Genomic DNA, 25,584 nt, shown 5'->3' on the forward strand with positions numbered 1-25,584 from the left:
CGTGGTTCGGGCTGGGAAATCCCTCCGGAGACGATCGGCGGTGTGGGTAGCGTGGGAGGCGCAGCGGGTGGCGGTTGTTGTTGCTGTTGAGCCTGTAGAGCGAGCTCGGACACCTTCGTCACCATTGCTTGGAAGGCTCGACCCATCTCATCTATCGTCTTGTCTTGGCGCTCCATACGATCAACGACTCTCTGCAGAATGTCCTCTAGATGAGATGGGGAGTGATTGCCTGCTGCTTCCATGATGGTCAGATCCTACTGTGATGATTCGTAAGAGAGGAGGAAGCAATTGCAGGTAATTAGAATGGTAGTTTATTGATGGTAGAAAATACAGCGAAACTGAAAGATGAAGGCACAGTCCAGGATGTGGGCAATGGTGACGGAAGGTCTACAGTGGCGTGAGAAGTGCTGGATGGTGAAGTCGGTGGTGACGGTGTAGACGGTCGATGGATGAAACCAGGAAGTGACCGGAACACTCACACGAAGACGACAACACGAACACAATCCAGAACACTAACACGAGAGACGGTAATCCAACAGGGATACTGCAACATGAGTGAGGATCTGACAACAGACAGAGAGAGAGGTGAGTATATGTAGCTGAGGGGTGATGAGGATCAGCTGGAGCGAGACAATCAACACCCAGGTGACCACAATCAACTAAACGAGCACATGGAGACAACTTAAGTACAAAAACAACCACAAAACATGACACGGAGGAAACACTGGATTTCCTACCGTGACAGCGGCATTCTGAAAAGTTGAGATGTTTTTAACTAGCTGCGGGTGCGGACGCGCTCGTTTTTTTCTACTGCAAGCGATTTTTAGTGTTGCAAATCCATTTATCCTTTGCTGAAATTTTCACGTCTTCATGGAGAGAGCAGGTCATGGATGCTTAGCAAAGGCAGGTGCCTCAGGAGCACTTCTGCCCGGGCGCTTTGGAAAGAAGGAGAAAGCGGTGTGCCTAGCGTTTTCCATGCGTTTTTAAGCGCGATATGTGAAAGGCCCCTTACCCGTCATTGGGGAATCCTGGAGTGTGACGTGAGGGGATCCCAGTATTACAGCACAGCGACACACAAGCCATGACACAAAGTTACGGAAACTAAACAACCAAAAGCAATATATGTCTTCCTTAAATGTAATGTTAGTTCTGTACTTCAGCGTTGGGTAAAATCTCATTATAATCTCCTTTATGGTAGAGAATGCTGCTTACTAGGCTACGGGTAACAGCCTTTATACAGTAAAGGCAAAGATGTTGAAATAAACATTCACATTCACACAATCAGCTTTTCCACATGCCCCGATAATCAAAACTTCTGCTTAGCGCCTGCTCCATTTATGCAGATCAGTTTTTGTAACTGTATTACTAATCCACCCGTTGCTTTGGTCTTCATCAGAAGCCGCTTGCACCACCTGCTGGTGAGCGACTGACAGCAGATGGACATCATGCCCTTGTGCTCTACTGCTATTCCTGCAGCTCCCGGATGTGAAAGGGTGAATTATCTGCTGAATTTTAACCACTGAATTTGTGAAACGAATTTGGAAAGTGAAATAAAATGGAGCGAAATTTGCCTGTCGAATATTATCGTATCTTTAAACCATCGTATTTTTAACATCGTATTTTTAAACCAATTTAATATTTTGGAAGTTAATTCTGGAACGTGAAAATGAATTATAGATTTTTTTAATTATGAAAAGGTGTGTGAAATATTTTCAATTGAAATATTCACAGCTTAAACGAACAACTATCACTTGACATCATCAACGACCAAAGTGGGTCAAATGACGAATATGTGACAGAGTTCCGGCATTTTCAGGAAATGGTCCTGAATTGCTAGTTAGTTTCTTAACAGTGTATCATACTGTGGTTAGTAATGCAGGAAGTTACGTCATGGTTTTGGGACATGCACCTCTAGCTTTTCGGTTCCTCAGATCACATGATTCTCATTGATCACTACCACCTTCAGGAGATGTCTTGTGGTGAACGTTATTTTACTTCCTGGAAGTTGTGTTAGAATAAGTTAAATTCAGTTAAATGAAATTGATTCTGAATCGCATTATAGACATGGAGACTTTAGTATAATGCGTATAGGAGAGGATGTACGGTTGAATCATATTGGTTGGTTGACTCTCATCAGGCTTCTACTCTGGAAACCACACCGACTGTCTGCAGTCCTACCTGCACCACTGTTTCGACGGCATCACTGGGGAACTGGCGCACGCCTTCTTCCCTCAGACCGGAGAGATACACTTTGATGATGATGAGTACTGGATTCTGGGAAACATGCGCTTCAGCTGGAATAAAGGCACGTCCCCCCTACCGGAAACCTGGAATCTGATTGTTTACTTCTTTACTATGCTGTAGAAATTGTTCAGAAAGCTTCCCAGGTGTCACACTTCTAAGAAATGTTTATTACGCCAAAATAAATATACAGACACCATAAAAAAGACAAGATAGAGCATATCAAAACCCCTAGTTATCATTAGTTCAGACTGTAACAAGAGCCTTTCAGGGGGTGCTTGATTGTGTTTATGGGGTGCAGTCTAACATGTTAATGCTTAATTTTTCACATAATTAACCTTCATTCTACACCGCTGTGTCCCTTCTTCTATAAATGCTCTGTTGATTTCCTGTTTTTATGAAGCCTCTCCCTTAGAAATAGGTGATGGGCTTTGATTGGTCAGCTGTCCCAGTGTGTTGTGATTTGCTAAACGCTAGTGCACATCTAAACGTCATGCCCCTCAGCTCAGAATATTGCTCATCAGTTTCAGCCCAATTGAGACGCAGAGGATTTAAGTGAATAGGACCTTGCAGAATCTGTGCAAGCATGGCTCTTAACTGTATGTTTTTAGTTTGTTGTTCGAATTGTTAGAAGACAATCGCAACTCATATATAAACCGATTATTACACGCACCACTAGTTTTCTCTTCCTCTTGTCTAAAGCAGCAACATGGCCTCGTCCCCTTTGCTGTGAGGTTTATCAGGGTTTATGACGTCACAAACACGGGAAGTAACTGATGGTTAACGGATTTTTTTTTTTTATGATTAAACAGCAACATTACACACTAATATTAGTTAAATCACAAACGACCACCCCTTTAAGATGCATGAAGAAGCAAAATTTTATTTTTAATTAAAGCTTTAACAAGTTCAATCACACTAGAGCATTAACATCTGTGTTGGTGCTGCCTATGCAAAAAAAAAAAAAAGGTTTTCTGTATTGATATCAAGGGTTAAGAAAAGAGGGAGCCGATTTGACCTGTGTGTGTTTGTGTCTGTGATTGTCATTGTATTCAGGAGTGTGGCTGACCGATCTAGTTCACGTGGCGGCTCATGAGATCGGTCATGTACTGGGTTTGATGCATTCCCAGAATCGCAAGGCTTTAATGCACCTCAACGCCACACTGACAGGCCGCAAACTCATCACTCAAGATGAGGTTTGGGGATTACATCGACTCTATGGTATTTTACTCATAAGCACAAAAAAACATCAAAAATAACTATACAAACTGGATTACTTCTGCAGTGCTGTTGCATTTCTGCAACTGACACCTGACAACTTCTTATTTCCTGTTTTCCTGTCCATTCCACCGCAGGATGTTTGGATCGATTATTTATCTGTCCTGCTTGGGCAAAGAAGGGTTATTGTGACAGCAAGAGGATCCTGATGCAGAAACACTGTCCTTCCAGCTGTGACTTCTGTTATGGTAAGAGGCCTGCTATTTCGTAACAGAAATCACCCAAAAAAAAAATCATTGTGTATAGAAAATATAGAGATAGAGTTCTATCAGATCTAGACAATATAAAGTGTCAGCTTATTCTAGATGCTTAGACAGTATGAGACCACCTGAAATTTTTGACAAGCAAGCAAACATGAACAGTGTATGTTTGTTGACTGCCGATGATGTCTAGCACATAAGGTAGGGATTGGAGATAGAGGGACAAGAGACGGGAGAGAGGTGGGAGGAATGTGCATTGATCTGGGCAGCAAGAGTCAGTAAGAAATAGGGTTTAGGGTAAGGGTTAGGGTTTCAGAAAATCTTAACGGACCAATGACGTGACAGGCCAGTTTCTGAGACTCAACAGGAAGTAGGAGATCCCTTGTTGAACCAAACCCTCTGACCTGGACAGAGTAGTGCTATAGGACTGTGTCTTGATAGGCCTATTCCCGTTTAGAGTATCGATATCCAGTAGGGCTTTCCTTGCGCTCCACCAGGCAAGTTAGCATCTCTGGAACAGTTGTGTTGCAGATGGTACAAAGACCTCAGACTCCAGCTCCAGAAAATGAGGGAACACAAACAAGCATTCAAAGGGGAAATATCTAAAGAGGAAGAAAACCGATAGAAAAGGCTTAATATCAAATTCTTCATTCAACCGCAAAGGTGACAATGTATTTAGAATATGAATCCAAAAACATTCCCTTTGGAAAAGTTTTCTCTCAACAAACAAACGGTGGCAATCCTTGAAAACATGAGACAATTTAGAATCAGTAGAAATAATATGCTAATGCCTGTAAAGAACCATACGAAATTCTGCACCTCATGCTGAATACCTAACTGAACAAATAGGACCATTGCCTGATCATGTTTTATTGCTCGTAGCATGTAGAAACTGTTTGAGATGTATCATCAAATTTACTCTTCGCTTCTTCTATCCATTCCCTGCAATAACCACGATGTAAAAATCTTGGAATCAAATCAGCGGACCATCAAGAGTAAGACTCTTCAGTGCTACACACTCTGCACACACTCTTAAACTGGCTTATAGGCAGGCTTCTTACAAGAGGTTCTGGATGGAAACTATCACCTCTTAAAATCGTATTACGATCCGTTGGTTTACGATGCAATTCAGTTTGGAGTTTACTCTCAAAAAATGTGTATCTTTACATCAAGAAAACTGTACAAACAACATTCTCTGTATCACACTCCATGGTAAACTTCAAGAGTTCAGTTCTAGAGTTGAGATAATTCAGTGGGTTTGTTATCAAAGATGTCATCAATGTACCATTTATAAAACATCTTAAACAAAAAAAATAATAATTTGATTCATTTGAAATTAACTCATTCCAATATACCAATATACAAACAGGCATAATATGGTCCCGGTTTACTGCCCATTGCTGTTTCCTTCACTTTTATATAGTAATAATTTTGAAATCTAAAGTAATTATTAGACACTTACAATAGGACGACCCTTCAGAGGGATATCCAAACCCTAGTGAACCCTAGGTAATGTAAATTGCCCATTTGTTTTTAAATTAAGCTATTTATGTTATTTGAAATGAACAGTTTTCAGCAGGTAAAAGTTCATAAAAGACAAAATCATCCAATTGTCTCCTAATTTCTTTTTCATAATCTGTAGCTCATTGAAGCACTATGGACCCTCCCTTATCAGCATGGCGCACAACCACATCAGTATCTGTTTAAAGATCAAATAAAGAATCCCTCTCTGCTTTTGATAAATTATTATCTGCTTTATAATGTCTTTTGTTTTTAAGCAGTCGAAAGATGCATTCCTGTTACAAGGTGGGATAAAGGTCCACCCTCTTTTAAAAGGAAGAGGAATACTAGACGAATCAGAAGTGATAGGCTGTACAGTAAAAGGAGCATCATCAGATAGAATTGATATTTCAGATGTACCAAAGAATTCCTTCAGACTCAATCAAAGTGTCAAAAGCAATGCAAGAATTAGAAAGTCACTTTTCTGAGAAATTCATAACCGTTTTTCTCTGATTACTTCTAGTCATTCATAGAGGAAGCAAAGAACCTCTTTCGTTTACCCCTTGTACATCTTTTCTCGTCTTCCAGTCTGTACTTGGCAGTTCTGCTCGAGTTCGGTTTTAAAAAACCGAGCTTTTATGCCATCGACCAGCAGCATTATAGTCTGAATCCCCCACAGCCTTTTCACCCCAGGCTGTCGACGTCTACAGGGAGCTTCCTTTCAAACTTCCTCCACTTAGTTGCTTTAATCTCAGTGGAGAGTTCTACCCTTTGTTGTTCAAGATCTTTTTTCAGTTCATTTAACTTATTTTATACTTGTAATTCCAGTGTTTTCGATTCCTGATGTACTGACCCAAGTGGTTTTGTAGTCTACTTAATCACCAACACCATAAGATCAAACAACATTTTTTTGGTATCTCGCACCAGCGAGAAGAGTCCTCCAAACCAAAAGCAGGAGCTTTTCGTAGACGTAAACACCTTGTGTTGATTTTCTTAAATAGATAGTCACTCAATGTCACAGCATGTTAGTATTCTTTAACTTTTAGTTTAATTAAATGCTGTAGTTTTTGTGTGGTTGTTGTAACAAATCCCATATCCAAATCATCAAAAACAGATTCTTTCAACAAAATTCCTGCATAATCTACTTCACTGAGAGATTCATTGTGGTGAACCTGCCATAATGGAATTAGAAAAAGGGCAGTGCTGCACCCAAAAAGACAACAACCAAAGTATAGCTACAGCATTTGCTTCAACGAGAAGTTAAACAATACTATCATGCTGTGACTTTGAGTGAGAAAATCAACATACATTATTGTAGGTCCTCTATGCACCACCTTCTGCATTATGATTGGCCGAACATCACAAGCACTCGTCAAAAATGTAACGCGCATTTCCATATTCGTGAGCAGTGATGAAGCTCGTATGTGTTTGCAGTACACAAGCCACAGACGGTTAAGACAGCTGACTCCACTGTAATGTGACCGTCTCTCTTTCTCACTCTCTCTCACACACAAAACACTTCAAGCAACCTGCAAAGCTACAGTACTGTGCAAAGTGTAGGCACTTGTGTAAAAATGCTGTGAAGTGAGGATGCCATTAAAAATAATTCCATAAATAGATTTTATTAATTAACTTCTATTAACTTAACTAAATTAAATCAGCATTTGGTGTGACCACGCAATGCATTAAAAAAAGCTTTAGGTGCACTTGCACAGGGGCAGCTGTGGCCTAATGGTTAGGGAGCTGGACTAGTTACTAGAAGGTTGCCGGTTTGAATCTCGGTGCTGGCAGGAGGGAGTGAATGAACATTGCTCTCTTCCTCCCTCAATACTCATGACTGAAGTGCCCTTGAGCAAGGCACTGAACCCCCGGTTACTCCCTGGGTGCTGGATCTATAGCTGCTCTGTGTGTTCTTGCACTTGGATGGGTTAAATGCAGAGCACCAATTCAGAGTATGGGTTACCATACTTGGCAAATATCACAACTTTTTTTTTTCACAATGTTTTTCACATAGCTTTGCAGGTAGGATTCTTGAAGAATCTTGAAAACATTGCCAAATTTCTTCTGGATTGACTCTGTCTCAGTTTTTTCTGTTTCTTCATGTTATTCCAGACAGACTGATGATGATGAGGTCAGATCTCTGTGTGGAGAATCCTTGTGCAAACAAAAATCTTACTGGGTTGTTACAATTAATGGCAAAAAATAATGTTATTTATTAAAAAATTTAAACTGATATTTACTATTCACACACGCAAAAGATAGAAATAACTGACTTAAAACCATTTTTTGTTGGTGAAAATACTAGTGGTCTAAGACTTTGGCTCAGTACTGTACCTTTGAAGGGTCGTCCTATTGTAAGTGGTTTTGGTAGTCTTACTGAGGATATTTCCTCTTTTGTGGATTACTTCATTAAACCGTTTGTGCCTATGTTGCCATCTTATGCATATGATTCTGTGGATTTTTCTGTGGATGCTGTTCTTATTGCTACACTTGATGTTCAGAGGCTATATACTAAAATCCCTCAAGAGGATGGCTTACGGGCGGTGGAAAAGTTTCTAAATAAAAGACAGAGTGGAGTAAAACCTAGTTCAGCATGTTCAAAATCAGAATGAGATTTATTGCCAGATATGTTTACACATACAAGGAATGTGTTTTCATGACTTAAGCTTCCGCAGTGCAACAGAATGACAGTGACAGAACAAATATAAAACAAGTAAATAAGGAATAATAATATACAAATTTACAATTGTATGTGCAGGTATATTCCAATGGACAGTTTTGTATGAAGTGTAAATTTGAAGTGTAGACTAAGTATGAGTGTAGATAAATAATTGTATGAGTCTATCAATGGTGTTGTGTGTTCCCCAGTTATTGTATAATTGTCTGGGAGAAGTAACTGTTCCTGTGTCTGGTCGTTCGGGTGCTCAGAGCTCTGTAGCGTCGACCAGGTGACATCAGTTCCAAGTGGCAGTGTGCTGGATGTGAGGGGTCCAAGGCAGGGCTGTGAAAGTGGCAGATTCTTACCACCGCAGTGGTAATGGACCAACAACCGCCGGTGGAACGTGTTGATAATATCAAAATTAGCGCATTAATGCAGGTGATTAATTTTTTCAGTTTAACGTGTTAAAAATATTTAATGCAATTAACTCAGGGGCGGGCTTCAGATGCGTGCTCCACTGCACTTCAGCGCCAGGTGCGAGTCAAGCGAGTCAAGCTCTGCACTGGGTTAGGGTTAGGGTTAGCAGCCTGCAAAATGCTAAAATAAATATCAAAGAAATAATACAGTTAAACAAGTAAGTAGTCTAAATAAGAAAGTTAAATACACCCTGTCTAATGGACGCGAGGGGCGCAGTGTGACAAAATACTCATTATAATCAATGATGCAGCATGACACGACATGACAAATATCCACTGGTAAACTGCCCCGTCTTGTTTATGAGTTACTGACACAGAGTTCAAATCTCCTGTGTAGACACTAGACAGACAAAACTTGTTGCAACGTGGCGGTGTCATGTCCGGTGTGTAGACGGTTCACTGTTCCGCAGCCAAGCAAGCGTCTCCTCATCCGCACGCGCTCTCTCTTTCTTGTTAACATCTTTCATTTATCTCCGTCTTGTTTGTATTTGGCCAGTTTGGAGAAAGCCTCACCAAACCTGAAAAGCCAGGTGTTTGTGATCATGGGAACTTGTACAAACATGGATAGGTGACATGAATGGAGAAGGCTCCAGATCGGTGATGTTAGTTTTTTTTTATTATTATTATTATTTCAATATTATGTTTTTGATAATCGATACAGTATCGCCAAACAAAATATTGTGAAACTCATGTGTATTGATATTTTCTTACACCCCTAGTTAAGATATATGAACAGGTTGGATATCAGTGAAAACAACAACAGCACTCACTTTGTCTGTTATTTAGGGAGCAATTTTTGAACAATTTCAAATTATGGTTCAAAAAGCAAAGTTGAAATAATGTCACTAAAAGAGGCGTATATGCATTCATTTGCAGTTGTGATTGGCTGTCGTTGCGCAGATCATAGTTCATATCTGGACTGGAGCAAGCGTGTTTCAAGTTAATGTGGACTTATTTCATATTCTCTTGTGTTCTGAACATGAATCAGCACTGTGTATGCGCACATATCATGTCTTATTCAAATTAAATACAAGCAAATAAGGGCACTGATACAGCGGTACGTCTAATCATGAGGGCGATGACACAATGCATTATTGTTATACACAGCAAACAAAGATATAGACAGAAAATCCAAAGAAGAGTAAACAAAAATAACTGCCTTTATTCTTTTAGTTTCAAAGTTATTTTAATATTCATTCATCTGTATAATGAGGGTGTTGCAGGCCTGTGTTTTCTTCCCTCTTCCCACCTTTTACACTTCAAAGTTTTACACGCCCATTTCACGGGTCTTTTTTCAGATCTAAGGTGTGAAAGACCAGTGCTGAAATGGGGTTTCATGATTTTAAGTTCCAACCATGCTCTAACACACTAGCCTACCATTTCTAAGTTATCCTGAAGACCTAGAAGGTTCAGGTGTGTTTGATTAGGGTTGGAGCTAAACCCTGAAAGATGGTAGCCCACCCCAAGAGCAGAGTTGGACACCCTTAGACTATTGGGTGGAAAGTCACTGCACTACTTCAGAAGTCCAGCAACTCTGGAGAAGCAGGTGACAAATCAGAAGAGTCACTACTGGTTCGGAATTAATCTAAGGATTAGGGAAACTCAGGTCAGTTAATTAATTAAAAATAATAATTTAAAAAATATTCATTATTGTAATGAAGAGTCAGTGGAGTGAGGATCCAACTGCTGCTTTATTGACAATATGCTCAGAATGATACATGGTAAAGAGACAGCTAAAGGTTAGCAGCAGGCAGCTTACAATCACAGCCCAAAGAACAGGCAATAGGTTGAGGCAGGCAGCAGAGAATCAAACGTGAGGAAACCGTCTAAGATCGAACACAGAAATATAATCCAGAAGGTAAACACTCATAAATGACCACAGTACCAAATCAAGACTTGCAGTGAGTGTACGTGTGTGCAAGGCTTATATGCATGTGTGGTGCAATGCAGGTGTGTGTACAGTCAGTCACAGGTATGATGGCTTATGGGAAATGCAGTCCGGATCTAATTAGTCAGGATTCAGGTGAAAGCTTCCTTTGGTGGTGTGAGGAAGGCGGTACAGGAGCCTAACTTGTAACAGAGCCCTCACCCTGCTAGGGCTACTGATGTGGGAATGCAGGGGTCTTCCTTGTGGTCCAGTGGACATTTTTTCTAGATGCATACAAAAATATGGGGTGTACCCCATACTCCTCCGGGCCATACCCCTGCAAGTCAACCAGATAAATGACCACCAGCGGGTTTCAACAGGGAAACATGAAAAGTAGGAGAAATATGATAATTAGCAGGCAAATCTAGACTACATGAAACTACAGTAATTTGTTTGAGGATTGTGAATGGATTCATTTACCTAGGATTGAGTTTATTGCATGGAATTCTGATCCGAATGTCTCTGGTGGATAGCCAAACCCACTGACCCGATCAGTCAATCGCTGGGATGACGGTGGTGGTTGGTCTGTTCCTCTTGTCTCCTCACAGCTTGCTGTAATTGGGAGTTTGCTCGATTTCAAGTCTCCTCAATGGACTGAAGCAATTAAGCGACTGAGGCCTTCATTGACAGTTCAGCAGACCATGGGAACGGGAAGTTGGTAGCCTAAGATGCACATGAAGGGAGTTAGACAAGTGGCAGGTTTCTGAAGTAAATTTTGCGCATACTCGGCCCAGATTAAAGGGTTGGTTCTGTTGGCATTAAGCGCTGAGGAAACATTTGAGTTCCTGGGCCCTCATTTATCAACAGTGCGTACACACAGATGTGTTCATAATGAGTTAAGAGTTAAGATTATAATTCACGTTAAGTGTGGGATCTACTGTACCAACTTGTACTTATGCGTAGGAATGTGTGTAAATTTAAGCACAACTTGCTTACACAGAGAATCTAGTGGTAGAATGGCAATACCACAAAAGGAGAGTGCCGCCTCATTTGTTCTGTCCTTTAATTGCAAATGCTCAATTAATAGTTTCATATTTCAAGCTAAACATTTGCACAATTAGTGTGAAAAGCTATAAAGGACAGCTGGGAAGTCGATTTGAAATGTAGCTATATGGTCATGGTTGATCTCGCTTTGCTGGAAGATTTGGCAAACGCAAACCATGTGCTGCACAAAGAGCACACTGATCTGTTTAATGATGGCACAGAATGGCTTCTCATTCGGTACTGCTTTCTTTGCCATGACTTTGGTGAGGGCTTATACATTCATGTGATAATAAAGGGAGGTATTGTCACCATATATTTTTCATTGGAGGTGTTTCTGAATGCAAATGACCATGAACATGAACGAGCAAGAAAATGTGGGATTTATCAATGATTACTTACTGATTTAAGAACCGCATGCACATGTTTGATAAATACAGATTTTTTTGTACTTGCATTCAAAATTTCATTTGTAGGACAAAATATAGAAGCTTTTCTATGCACTCTTGATAAATGAGGGCCCTGTTTTATGCGTTCAGTCTGACCGAATGTGAGACTTACATTTATGTTGAGGTGTTTGAAGAATGCAGACCAGACTCTGCAAGTGAATTGGAGTCCCCTATCAGATACAATGTCCTTGGGTAGACCATAGAACCAAAATACATAGTTGCATATAACTTCAGCTGTTTTGAAGGAAGTACAAAGTTTGGGTAGAGGAATGAGAAGACAGGATTTAGTCGTTTTCAAGGAAGTCTTGGAGTAGCTGTAATGCCTGGGTCTCCCATGTACTTGGGAGTAGCATTTACGTGGATGAGTTTGTTACCAAGTGGTTTGGGGACAGGTGAGTTCATGTGGACATAAATGAACTAAAATGAACTAAAAATGAACGAAAATGTGCTCTTTGTGTTTTAAAAATGTGTTTAGTTACCCCTTGTAGTATACAGTACTTGAACCCATCTTTCATACACTAGTATACTCAAGTGTACTACAAGTGGTAGCTATATACCTTTTTTAAATGCAAAGATTGTATGTTAAAAGTGCATTTTAGTTCATATTCAGTCTCTCAAAATAGCACAGTTGAGTACCCTTAGATTATCTTAAGAAGTACTAAAGTATAATTTTTAGTATATTAAGTACAAAATAAGTGCGCGAAAATAGAGCACTTTAAGTACGTTATGGAAGTGTACATGTTTTTCACCTGGGGAAACATTTTAGCTAGAGATCTGTGATATTGAGAGAGAACTGCCCCTATTCCTGTGTTTGAAGCTCTCTCTTCTACAATGAACAGAGGACCTGGATCGGGATGATGGAGAATGGGTGCTGAGGTGAATCAGGTCTTAATCTCAAAAGCCTGCAAGGCACTGGAGGACCATGTTATGTGAGAGATGGTGCATTTTGTCATGGTGGTCAGTGGAGTAGAGACTGAGCTGAAGTTCTTAATGAACCGCCGATAGAAAACAGTGAAGCTGAGGAAGTGTTGCAACTCCTTTACTGTGCGTAGCTGAGACCATTTCACTACTTCCCTGACTTTGTAGTCATCCATAGCCACTCCCTCCTGGCTGATGTTGTATCCTAGGAACGATGTGGTTGTTTGGTGAAATTCAAATTTTTTCAGTTACGGTTTAAAGTTGGTACTGAATCAGGCATTTAATAACAGATCTGATGTCTTGTATGTGTTCCTCAGGAGAGTTTGAATATATCAGGATGTCATCAATATACACAATCACTCATCAGTCAAGCATATCCCAGACAAAACATCATTTATGAAACACTGAAAGACTGTTCACAAGGCAGAACAGCATAACAGAATATTCATAGTGCCCAGTAGATGTAGAGAATGCAGTTTTCTTCTCATCATCCTCTCTGATTTGGACCGGGTTGTATGCAGAACACAAATCAAGCCTGGTGAAGTATTTGGCCTGGTGGAGTTGTTCTAAAGGGGCAGGTACTAGTTGTAAAAGGGTATTGGAATTTGATGGTGATATCATTTAGGCCATGATAGTCTATGCAGTGTCTGAGAACTCCGTCCTTCTTCTTTACAAAGAAGAACCCAGATGAAGCAGGTTGAGGTTGAGGGTCTGATGAAGCTAGATTCAGGCTGTGATAACAGGAAGATTCTGCCTTTAGGAGGAGTGGTACCTGGTATCGGATCGATCACGCAGTTGCTGGAATGATGAGGTGGTAATTGGGATGCTTTTTGTTTGCTGAACGCTTCAGTGGTAGCCCTGGGATTTCATATTTATGGGGTTTTTTTTCTTTGAAGGTGAATTTGTATACTGACAGGGGAGAGATCTGAGTCAGACAGAGTTTATGACAGGTTGAATAATATTGAATAATCTGTCCTCCTTTCCATGAGATTTGAGGACTGTGTCTGCGTACCCATGGTAAGCCGAGGATGATGGGGTTATTTGGGTAATTGATAACAGAATTGAATTGATTTGTTATGGAGTACTCCTACTTGCACCTTTACGTCATCGTTGAGTCTAGCAAGGCAGAAGTCGATATAACTTTACCAGTGATGGATATCTGTACTGGTATTCTGATACATGAGGCGGAATAATTGCTTTGGAAGCAGGAACTCACAGATCTGGAATTAGATGCAATGGGTTTGACAAAACATGTTGATTTGAGATGACCAGATTGACCACAGTACATGCACAGGTGCAGTTACACTCATCGGTTGCATTCTCTGAGAGTGAGGTGAGTGTAGCCGAGTTGCATTCAGTGTTAGAGGATGAAGATTGTGTGATGAATTGTGTTGTGCAGCCTATTTGAATGGTCAGCTTGATGAATTTGAGTTTTAACCTCGTCATGACAGGCTAGTTTAGCTTAGGTTCAATCCTCGTCAGAATTAGGGCTGGGTAACGAAACTTTGATGCCTTTATGGTATCGAACGAAAAACTTAGATACCATGAGTATCGAAAAATTATTTATCTTTCGGTGCCAAATTTCGGTTCCAAAAGCCAAGCGGCCGTTTTTCTTTTTTTTGCCAAGCGGGTGTCTTTGTGAGTTTGTAGCATACGTGCATGTAAGGACCCAAATTCGCCGTGATTGGCTGTCCACCACCCCGTGACGTGACGGGGAGGATTTCTGAAAAAACTCGCAGTCACACAACACAACTGTAGTTGTTTTTTCTCGAAACGTTTCCGGCTACACTTTATTAAAGTCATGCCGAGTCAGCAATGTGCAACATATGCAATAATAGTATTGCAACCAAAGCCGGTTATAATGATGCATTTGTTTGGATGAGTGTTTTGCCCTCCCTCCCTGTTTAGTTTGGTCTACTCTATTGCGTATCTTGAAACGCCCCCTTTTCACGTCGTCTAAAAAACAGAGAGAGAGACAGATTTATCCGGTACAGCGAATTTCGATACTCGAAAGATGAATTCATTCTCTGTACGCGCATTGTCTGAAATGTTGCTCACAGCGCATGCTTTGAATGAGTGAGCGCAAGCGAATTGTTTAAAACACTTGAATCAGCAATATTTAGAAACAAATGCAAACGATCGGCTATGATCCGTTTCACCCCTTCAGTCGAGTGAACAACGCGAAGCAAGAGAAGTTAGAACATTTACATCACTATTCACGATTGCCCATCGGACTGGAAAACACAATAGCCCCAGGAGGTGGGGCTAACGAGCCCTGCACCTAAGATCTATTTGTGAAACACTGGTTTCCACACTGGTTTCGTTAAACAAAATAAATGATTATTTTAAAACATTGACTCAAAAGAATCATGGGTTCACTAATCTGATCATGAACTTGTATCACCGAGTCAAAGATGAGCTATTATTGAACATCTCGAATGAATAAAGACTTCAAGTTCATCTGTAAAGCACATAAAGCTATTGTTTGAGTCTATTTCATGCATGATTGGTATGGATCTGCTAACTGAATGCAAAGAGTGAGTTCTAGAAGAATGTTTGTGTCTTGATGAGCATGTATCGCTCACTTGTAGTCGCTAAATGAACAGCTGTTGTTCTTTTTTTTTCAACGGAGGATCAGTTGCCCTATTGGTTAAAATCCCCAAACTGTTTACTTAAATATAAAATTAATAAATGACATAAAAACAGGGGCGTTTGCATTATGATGTGGTGGGCTGCTGTGGGCCAGAAAGCCTGGGCAACTTTTTGGTCCCAGTCTGCCGCTGAATAGCACACACCTATCCAAAAAGCACAACCAGTTGTATTAATAATGTTATCCTGAGTGTGAAGTGTTACCAGAATTTGTTTTAATTAAGGTGAAAAATAAAAGTTTTGTGTTTAATGTATTTGTGCTGATGTTGAAATGGATTTCAAAACATATGGTATCGGAAAAAGTATCGTTAGGAACCGGTATCGAAACTGAGGTATCGAAATTGGCACCGGATCGAAAGATTTTGAACAATACCCAGCCCTAGTCGGAATAATAGTCAAGTCAAGTCTGCTATATTGTCAATTCTTCCACATGTACAGTACATACACAGAGAATCGAAATTGCGTTGGTGCATACAGATAACACTAACAGTGGAGCATAAAAATTTAGATCAAATATAAAATCTCAAAAAAAAAGTTTGAGTGAGTGAAGTGACATTCAGCCAAGTATGGTGACCCATACTCAGAATTTGTGCTCTGCATTCAACCCATCCGAAATGCACACACACAGAGCAGTGAACACACACACAAACACACACACTGTGAGCACACACCCGGAGCAGTGTTCATCATTTATGCTGCGGCGCCCGGGGAGCAGTTGGGGGTTCGATGCCTTGCTCAAGGGCACCTAAGTCGTGGTATTGAAGGTGGAGAGAGAGCTGTTTATGCACGATTGGGAGTCCAACCCTCTAACCATTAGGCCACGACTTCCCCCAGATAGATACAGCTATACAATAAGGGACTGTAAAAAAGCCATATAATAAAATAAAAAATAAAGTTAAATAAAGAAGTGCAAGGCACATGGCAGATAGAGTGCAAATCAGTGAAGTGAACAAACAGTGCAGATAAAAAGATGATTAAAGTGGCAAAGTTTCCTCCACACAAAAGTAATAGTTTCCTCCACCCATTTGGTTTGAGCGGTGAGAGTGCTGAAGATTCGTGTATACTCTGCTGCAGTTCCTTCTCCCTGAAACAAAGTGATAAATTGATCACCAGCACTCTTTCCCCAGCTGGGTGTTTAAAAACCTCCCTGAAACATTAAATAAATGTCTCAAAGGAGGGAAACATTGAACCATCTGTCCTCCATGGCCCAGTCTAAGGCTCTACTGGTCAATAGAGATCACACAATGGAGATTCTGCTTGAGTCTGTGGGATACAATGCGGGTTGCTGATTGACTAAGATGGAGCATTGTAACAGGAATCATTTTCATTTTGCTGCATCTCCATTGAAATTTTCTAAAAATGCTAGTCGAGGATTCACAACGGAGGGTGGACTGGGTGCAGTGCTTACAGGGGTGGTGAACTGAGCTCACACTGTCTCTTATGGCATCAAATGAAGGCCTTGTAAAGTCTTAATTAGCTCCTCAGTCAGGGAAGTTAGATGATTGACTTGGTGAAGGTGAGTGGTGAGCTGATTGGCTTGGGCAGACAATTCTGACGAAAATTGCATGATGGCTGCTGGATCGCTGTGTGGTGAACTCTTCTGTAATGAAGAGTCAATGGAGTGAGGACCAGTCTGCAGTTGTATTGACAATTTGATCAGCATGTTACAGGGTAAAGGGAGCGCAAAAGTTTGGGGCAGGCAGCTTACAAGCACAGTCCAAAGAACAGGCAATAGATCAGGGCAGGCAGCAGAGAATCAAAGATGAGGAAACAGTCCAAGAACAAACACAGAGTGATAATACACAAGATAAACGCTCTAGCAAATCAAGACTTCGCAAAAAGTGTATGTGTGTGCAGTGCTTACAGTGTGTATGCGTAATATCTGTATCTGAAACATCTCCATGAGCTAGTATTTCAAATGAGCCTGGGTTAAGATTATGGAATTGGTTTTCCAGAAAGAGAGAGACATTTCAGGAAGCTGTACATTTTTATAACCAAGTATACTTCATTTTCTCTGTTCTGCTCTGTTTTGCACACTGTGCCTTTTTAAAGTATACTCCATTGACTGTGAGCACGGATGGATATGACTGTGCAGTCTCACTCCACATACAAGCATTCATAATCATGTGTGATATTTAATTTGTGGAGCCTTATCCTTAAACCTGACAGAATATGAAAATTCAAATGTGAAGTGGGCTTTGGTGTTTTAAATGCATTGATATTTTTTGGAGAATTTTCTAATTGCCCATCAAACAGCACATAACACTGTTATCATGTTCTGACTTCAGCAATGCTGTCACTCCATAAATGTAGTAGGTCTATGAATAGAGATTCTTGGAGCCAACAGGAGTGAGGGAGTGAGGTCTCCTGCAACACTGGGAGCGAACAAGAGAACATAATAAAGACTTTCAAACAACAGGAGTAATGCTAGTTCATTCCAATGCTAGCTACCATTATGTTCTGGACAAGTAATCAGTTGTGCAAAACCTCATTTTATTTTAATTTTCAAACAGAATTCCCATTTCCCACTGCTCCGCCCACCCCAACTCCCCCGCGGACAAAACACAAGTTTGTTGTGGAGGGAAAGAACCTCACCTTCCGCTGTGGTAAGAAGATAGCAGCCAAGAAAGGCAAAATCTAGTGAGTACTTGCTTTTCTACACTCAGTTATAGTTACTCTGACTGGTTTCCATACCCATGTTGATTCTGAAAAGTACAGTGCCTATAAAAAAGATTTGCCCTTTAGTGGTATTCATGTTTTACTGTTCTACAACACTGAAGCACAGAGGAATTCCCTTGGTGTTTTGACACAGAAATATTGACCCTCTTAAGGTGGTCACACACCAGATGAAAAGCACAGCACAGAGCCGCACCATGGATAGGACAATGTCAGGTATCACAAACCGCACACGTTGCATTCAGTTCAAGGAAGTTAATCATATCACCAAACAGACAAAAATACACTTCAAGAATGAACAAAGCAGTGTTGAGTTTGAGTTTTGGCAAACAGACAAAGAAAGTGTATGTTATGTTATTCTAGTTTCCTGTATGATTCATATGGACATTATTCAAGCCACAGAAAGATGTGTTTTCCTGAAAAATGCATAATACGTGATGTTCCAGCAAGGGGTGAAGTCATTATGTGAATTAACAATAATTTGGGACAAATGTTATTTAATGGAAAACAACTGTATGTAAATGGCAGTCTGTGGCGTGGCAGGATATTGAGCAGGATTTTGAACCGTGTCCTGAGCCATAGCTGGACACATGCAGAGTGAAACCACCTCTGTGTGTAAAATGATAGAAAACAAAATCACTGCTTCTCAGTCGGTGTGTAACCCCCTTTAAAGTTAGTATTTTGTATTGTAAATGCAATTCCAGCTACGATTCTGTTGGCCCTCCAGGACTGCACACCCCTGGTTGATAAGGGCATATTTGAATGCCAATTACTTAACCCAAACATGTCGCCTCTCTTTCAGAGTAATCATTAAATCCATGTGTGGATGCACCTGTAGTTAATCTTTGGCACCTTTTTATTATTGTGAGAAGCGTTTGTGCTTGTTTAAACCAGGGCTCTATAGAGGTCCGCTGTACCAGAGTTGGATTCTTATGAAATTGGTTATTTTGGACTTTATCTTTGTAATTCTTTTAGATCACATTTTCCAGCCCAATTTTGGAGGCTCCCTTATATGCCCAATCCATTTCAGGTCCATTTCAGAGTCTCTACTGACAAGATCATGGGTTGAAAGTGAAATGTTGGTGTGCCTCCAGGAGTAATTTTCTGCCAATCACTGAATTCCTCTGAGACTCAATGCTGTAAAACATACATGAGAAGAACATACACTTTTACAGGCTCTGTATGTGATGTCAATCCTTAAGATTTGAAGAATTTGTATGGAATATAAGTGTTTTTTTAGATAGAAAATGTTTTAAAGCATAAATTAGATTTGTGTTTGTTAGAAATGTCCTTACCTGAAGCATTCTCTCACACTGATAGTTGGTATAAAGACGGCGAGCTTCTGGACTTCTCTCATCCCGGCTACATTTCCCTGAAAGACGACCACATCACTATTGTGGCAAATGCCATCAATGAGGGCACATACACCTGCATCGTGAGGAAGAAGAACAAGGTGCTGACCACGTACTCTTGGAGGGTACGAGTGCGCTTCTGAGGACCCGAGATGCTCCTAGAGCGCAAATTATATCCAGAACATTAGCTAAGACTAGATCCACAGCAGCATCCTCTCATACTTGTTTCCTGATTGGAAGAGAAGGTTCTGACATCACTCCTCTCAGGATAGCTGTAACATTGAGGAAACCATGGGATCAGGGTTCAAATTCACCTCAGTACTGTGGAACATCACTCACTTGGGCACATATTCATGTCAGTTCATACATACACAATGCCAAATGTTTTCATATCAGGGTTTTTACTTGTCTGTGTTGTAAATACATTTCCTGTTTGCAGAATAAAACAATTTATTCTGTCATTTGAAGCCTTTTATTAGTTCAGAGTGACATGACAACATTGAAATCCATAAAAAATGTATGACGTTTGTGGGGAAAATACAGTGGGGTCTAAAAAGTCTGAAAACATGGGTGAAACAACTTCATTCTTAAAAATGAAATACTTAATTACAAATAATTAAACTGAAAAAAGTACATACAATTCTAAATGCTATATTGTCTCTCTTATGATAAAATGACAACAGAACTAGAGTTTATGAACAAACTCGATGATTCACGATATCCAGCATGAGATGTTCTGAAGTTGAATGAATGAGGCATTTATATAGTGATTTCTTGTGTATTGCTGTACACCCAACACACTATACAATCATATATCAGCTGTTCACTTTACATCATTATTATTCTTTGCATTTAATCTTAAAACATAGATTTCTTAAAAATGTCAAATGTTTCCTCACTTACGGACTCCACTGTATGTTGTAGTGTATCCGAGTGTCTGCTGACCAACATGACTGTCTGTCACTTTATTCCACTAGTGTTTTCTTTACATAGACAAAATAATCAGCTGTAAATAAAATACAGGTAGTGACCTGAAGCTTATTCTAGTTGGGGATTTCAATTCATTTCTAAACCAAAGGGGTATCCATTTCAACTTATGCTGATGTTAATATTCACCTTGTGTACAATGCCACCCATTAGCACACTGGCTCGCATTATATACCCCAGAATATTTATTTGGAATCTTGTAGACATGGCAGCAATTTAAAGAGTGGAAAGGCTAGTGGAAAATAAATGGTCATGAGGGTAGACGGCTCACTCCTGAATTCCCCTTTTACAGCTGGAAACAAACGATTAGAGACCTTATATAATGTGAAGTGGGATTTTCACTTTAGAAAAATGACTTGGAGATTTTCTCTGCTGAAGAATATTCAGGAGATTTTCTCATGCAAAAGAATATTCTACCATAATCCATAGGGGACACAGTGCAGAACACAAAAGAAGGGGTTTTGAAGAATATGATGGCTGCTCTTTAATATACTGAAAGTGAAGGGAGACTGGGTCTGTCCAGCTCCTAAATTACAAAAAATACTCAAGTTTCAAACCCAGACAAAACAAAGGTCTGATAATTTCTTTTAATTTAAACCTTCCTTCCTTGTGCTTCACCAAGCGCTCTGCCGGTTTTATTCAGATGAGACCTGTTCCCTTCCTCCCTCCCACCTCTCATCTGTTGTGTCATCCTTTTTCCCTCTCCCACCCAGTTCTCATCAATGGATGTGAATACTGCCACAGGCAATTTATGCTCCACTTTAACATCCTGTCTAGACAATATCTGCTTCTGTTCTCCAGGCCAACGTGTACTAGTCGCTCCAATCTATGGTTATCTGATGTTCTCTTTATACTTTTACACCTCAGAAGTAGAAAGTTACAGACCTCTCCTTTTCAACCAGGTTTCATCTATCTTTTCTAAGAATGTCTATCTGGACATTAACCAGTCGCAATTTAAAAAAAGTTGCCACTCAACTGAGACTGCATCACTGTCAGTCACTGCTGATTGGATTGTGAAAGCTGATTCCAAATCATTAGTTCGATCTGTCTGCAGATTTCAACATCATCAACCATCAGATCCTTCGGTCCACCTTCTCATCACTGGGCATCACAGGTACTCCACTTCCCTCGTTTGAACCCAATCTCTCAGGTAGGTCTTTTAGGGTGTCCTAGAGAGCAGAAGTATCCAAAGTATATCATCTGGTCACAGGGGTTCCTCAGGGATCCGTTCTTGGACCCTCCCTTTTCTCCTTACACATCACTGGGACTCATCATACAGGCTCATGGCTTCTCCTACCATTGTTATGCTGATGACACACCGCTCTCTCTCTCATTTCAACCAGATGATCCAACAGTAGCTACACAGATCTCAGGCTGCCTAGCGGACATATCGGCATGGATAAAAGAATATCACCTACAGCTCAACCTGGCAAAGACTGAGCTTCCCGTCTTCCCTTCCAAAATGACTCTACAGACATGATGTCACCATCCAGCTAGATTCATCAACAATTACCCCATGAACTTTGGTCAGAAATCTTGGTGTAATCTTTGATGACCAGCAGACTTTCAAATACTAGTCTTGTAGAGTCAGACCTTCAGACTGATGGCAGACTTTGAATGGCAAGGGCCCACCAGAGAGAAAAGATTTTTCTTCCATGATGGATTTCGGTGCCTCAGGTTTTTCGTTTCCATGCAGAACGTTAAAGAACGCGACACACACATCCCGGAAATCCTGTATAATTCAACCAATACGATGACGACATCGAAACTCCTGAGGTGTTTCCAGTAATGTGTGCCATATGCACCAAACGTTTAGCCAATGGTTGCGTGGGCGTGACATCTAAAGTGGAGACTATTCAAAGACCACATTGCAAAGACGGCTCGATCATGCTGGTTTGCATTGCATTAGGCCCTTCTTAATGAAGCATGCTACAAAACTTTTCATCTAGACTAGTTTTAACGATCCCAAAAGAGCCCATGTTACACCCATGCATCGACTACCAGTTGCGGCTCAAAGTTCAAGACATTGATGCTTGCATACAGAACAGCCACAGGCTCAGCACACACGCACTACCACTCACTATTATGAATCTGCATCCCTTAGGGATAAAAGTACAATTTCAACAGATACTCCTTGTTCTGAGTTTCCTACCTGTGTGGTAGGAGGCAAAAGCAAATCACCAAATGTTTAAGTGATGATGTATAGGTGATGCATGATGTGCAGCCAATACTCAGACTTTGTGCTGTTCATTTAACCCAAGTAAACAAACACATTTGGAGCAGTGGACAGCCATTTCTGCTGCCGCCCTCAAGGGCCTATTGTGGTATTGCAGGTTGGACAGAGCGCCAGTCATTTACTCCCCCCATCTACAATCCCTGCCGGACCAGAGACTGAAACACACAGCATTTGGGTTACAAGTCCAACTCTCTAACCATTAGGCCATAACCGGCCTTGTGAAGACAGTAAGACCCAGTTCTCTGGCCAGTGAGGAAGATACATCAACAGATAAAGCCCTGAGCCTCTTTTGAGGCAGCAGAAGATATAACCAATTTCTGAGACTCTAGCCTAGAGAGGCAGAAGACACTCTGACGAGATATTTTCATCTGTGTATTCCAGATCAGGGACCTTCTGCACCTACTCCAGGGCCACATCTTGTGTTCCAGATGTTAGGACCCTTTGGTGCTCCGGAAGATCAGCATCCTACATGTGAAGTTTCAGAGAAGCAACAGTTTATCTGTCCACAAGATACCACAACTCTGCCATAGCAAACATCATCACTAACATTTTATGCACCTTATGCATTTTATTCAATTTTCACTCATGGTATTCATTCAGTGGTTGCTGAAAACTTTACTATATTTTGCTACTGAAATCTTCCTTGTGTTAACAGTACAGTAAGAGGTTCTATAAGTTATAGTTACAAGATAAGTTTGCATCATTCTAAAGATTAATCATTCTATGATTGTTGGGTGTGTTCTCATATCAACAAAGTAAAAGTCCTGGAGCCCCAAACTAAGGGGGGGGGGGGGGGGCTCATTTAATGTACTGCAGGATTGATTGCAAATGTGATGAGGATCTTGTCAGTAAAGCCGGTTCTGTGATCAGTAGTAAATCTCCATCAAATGCATTTACTACACAGAGCACTAGTTCACTGACAAGCTACGCGCAAAAAAAAAACAAAAATAAACTTTTTGTACGATTATGAAATCTAAGATATCATTTACGCTAATGACAGCTGTTTATGTGTCTTCTCAGTGACCTACAGCTCTGTGTAGTAAATACTGCTCCATCTGAAAACGTGTGCAAACACCACATGTAATAACATGTTTTTACTCCAAACTCACTTCATAACCTCAGTCGAGAGTTTGAAATGAATCCTTCTGTGAGATGATGTGGCTTCTTATATATACTTTATTAGAATGAAAATTATAATAAGCCAAACTCCGATAAACCATATATTGTCATAGTCGTGTGTTTATTAGTCATGCTAATCAACGAAAACAGTTCAATCTTCAGTGTATTCAGCAAGTGTTACAGGGATTAATTCCTGGATTTCTTCTGCGGGGGTATTTGGGGTTTCTCTGGACTCCGGAGGGAGATTTACTGATCACAGACCAGTGCTTCACTGACCAGATGTGCATGAATCACAGCTTCTGCCTAATCACGACTGTGATTTATCATGCAGCCCTGCTTTTAACCATACCTAAAGTGTCACGTGATGTGAAAATCATAACGTCATCAGATCCGTGACATTATTACCCATCACATTATCTTGCCTCCCTGGGTGGGCGAAAGTTAAATCACTACAAACAGTTTGTGTATTCAGTGACTTTAATGCACACCTTCCAGCTAAACCAGAATCTAGGATTCAGACAGACCATGGTATCAAGGTTTTTAAAATGGATTTATTTTAATATTCATTTGATGTCACTAAAATGGGTTTTCAACATCTTACTCCCAGCTACAACTGCAAATGAAGAGGAAAAAATAAAAGAGGTCTGATAATGCTGATCTGCTGCTTGTTTTTAGATTGGACAAACCAACGCATTATATTTCAGATGAACACGAGGAATTAAAGCACTTGAACTTCATGGAGGTCCTCTGTGCTGGTAAAATAAAAGCTGTTCCCCAGAGTCTGTGTGTCCCAGTGAGGTTCAGCGAACTGCTCTCTGACGCTTGTTCTCTAAATGAGTCTCAGTATAGTGTCACACACAAGCAAAGAAAGCTGCCGGCCGCTGGAGCTCAGAACTTCAGGCTGAATCCTGGACCGGCTTTGGAGGCGCCCTGGTTAGCAGTGGTCAAATGGAAACCAGTTTCTTTAAGATCATCATCACCCTGAAGAGAACAACAGAAAGAGGAGAATGAGAAACAATAACCAGGAGTTTAAAGACAACAGAGACAGAACTGAAAGGAATTCAGGAGCATGTGTTAAAGGCAGTAGTTGGTTTAGATGTTGAAAGAGTGTGTGTACCAGCTGGCTGAAGTCCTGTCCTCCCTCCGGCGGCCGAGGGCTCGTTCCTCTCTTCACCCGCTGCTGCTCGCTCTTGGCCGGCCAGGTGGGGAACATGGAGGGCTCGATGGGGAGCGGAGACTCCCGGAAATACTCGTGTTTAAGTGCTTCATCAGCGCTGATCCGCTTGGCAGGACAGTACGTCAGGAATCTGAGACGGGCAGAAAACAGACATGTAAGAAAAACTGATGTGAACACAACATGCAGTCCAAAGTATAGATGTGAGAAGAGAGAGAAGCATGGCTTCGAGGTCACGCAGTGATGTCTGGGTTAATGTTAGCTACATGCATATCTGATTAATCTAATATAGGATGCATTGGGATTTATTTTTGAAAATAGTCTCCTTTTCTAACTCCCCTCTAGTTAAACAGTTGAGTTTTTTTGTTTTCAGCCGATCTCCGGGTCTGGTGGTAGCACCTTTACCTTAGCTTAGCATAGATCATTGAATCTGATTAGACCATTAGCATCTTACTCAAAAATGACCAAAGAGTTTCAATGTAATGAAACAGTGCTTTGTTTTTGTCATTTTTATTCAACAGTAGGCATACTTCAATTACAATTGTTTTAGTACTTCATATGGCTTCGAAAACGCACAGGCAATCTACGGTAAGTTATCTGGACCCGTACTCACAACACATCTTAAGGCTAAAAGTAGCTCATAACTCACCAATTTAAGAGAAAACCCCACCAATAATGGGTGTGTCAGTCCTAAATTTAGGACTCCTACATTGTGCTCCAAGAGTGTGTCTCAGTGTTGAATCTGGTGAATCTGTGAAAGGT

General features: G+C 40.7%; 2 protein-coding genes across 7 annotated transcripts in view; one reads left to right on the plus strand and one right to left on the minus strand.

Annotated features, from left to right (window-relative positions):
• Positions 1-19,767, plus strand: part of mmp23ba (matrix metallopeptidase 23ba) — a 33,590-nt gene extending 13,823 nt beyond the window's left edge. For 2 of the 3 annotated variants that reach the window (XM_052562937.1, XM_052562938.1), the window contains exons 4-8: positions 2,138-2,305; positions 3,298-3,462; positions 3,597-3,707; positions 17,792-17,918; positions 19,275-19,767. In XM_052562937.1, coding sequence (XP_052418897.1) covers positions 2,138-2,305; positions 3,298-3,462; positions 3,597-3,707; positions 17,792-17,918; positions 19,275-19,449 — 746 coding nt within the window. In that variant the 3' untranslated portion in view covers positions 19,450-19,767. Of the gene's footprint in view, positions 1-2,137; positions 2,306-3,297; positions 3,463-3,596; positions 3,708-17,791; positions 17,923-19,274 lie in introns of all 3 variants that reach the window. The other variant, XM_052562939.1, reaches the window with a different exon arrangement.
• Positions 19,768-24,179: 4,412 nt separating this feature from the next.
• Positions 24,180-25,584, minus strand: part of cdk11b (cyclin-dependent kinase 11B) — a 376,069-nt gene continuing 374,664 nt past the window's right edge. For all 4 annotated transcript variants that reach the window (XM_052562906.1, XM_052562908.1, XM_052562907.1 and 1 more), the window contains 2 exons: positions 24,766-24,955; positions 24,180-24,629 (listed from right to left, as the gene is read on the minus strand). In XM_052562906.1, the coding sequence (XP_052418866.1) occupies positions 24,537-24,629; positions 24,766-24,955 (283 nt within the window). In that variant the 3' untranslated portion in view covers positions 24,180-24,536. The remainder of the gene's footprint in view (positions 24,630-24,765; positions 24,956-25,584) is intronic.

This window comes from Carassius gibelio, chromosome B8, assembly GCF_023724105.1.
Source record: "Carassius gibelio isolate Cgi1373 ecotype wild population from Czech Republic chromosome B8, carGib1.2-hapl.c, whole genome shotgun sequence".
Lineage (NCBI taxonomy): Eukaryota > Metazoa > Chordata > Actinopteri > Cypriniformes > Cyprinidae > Carassius > Carassius gibelio.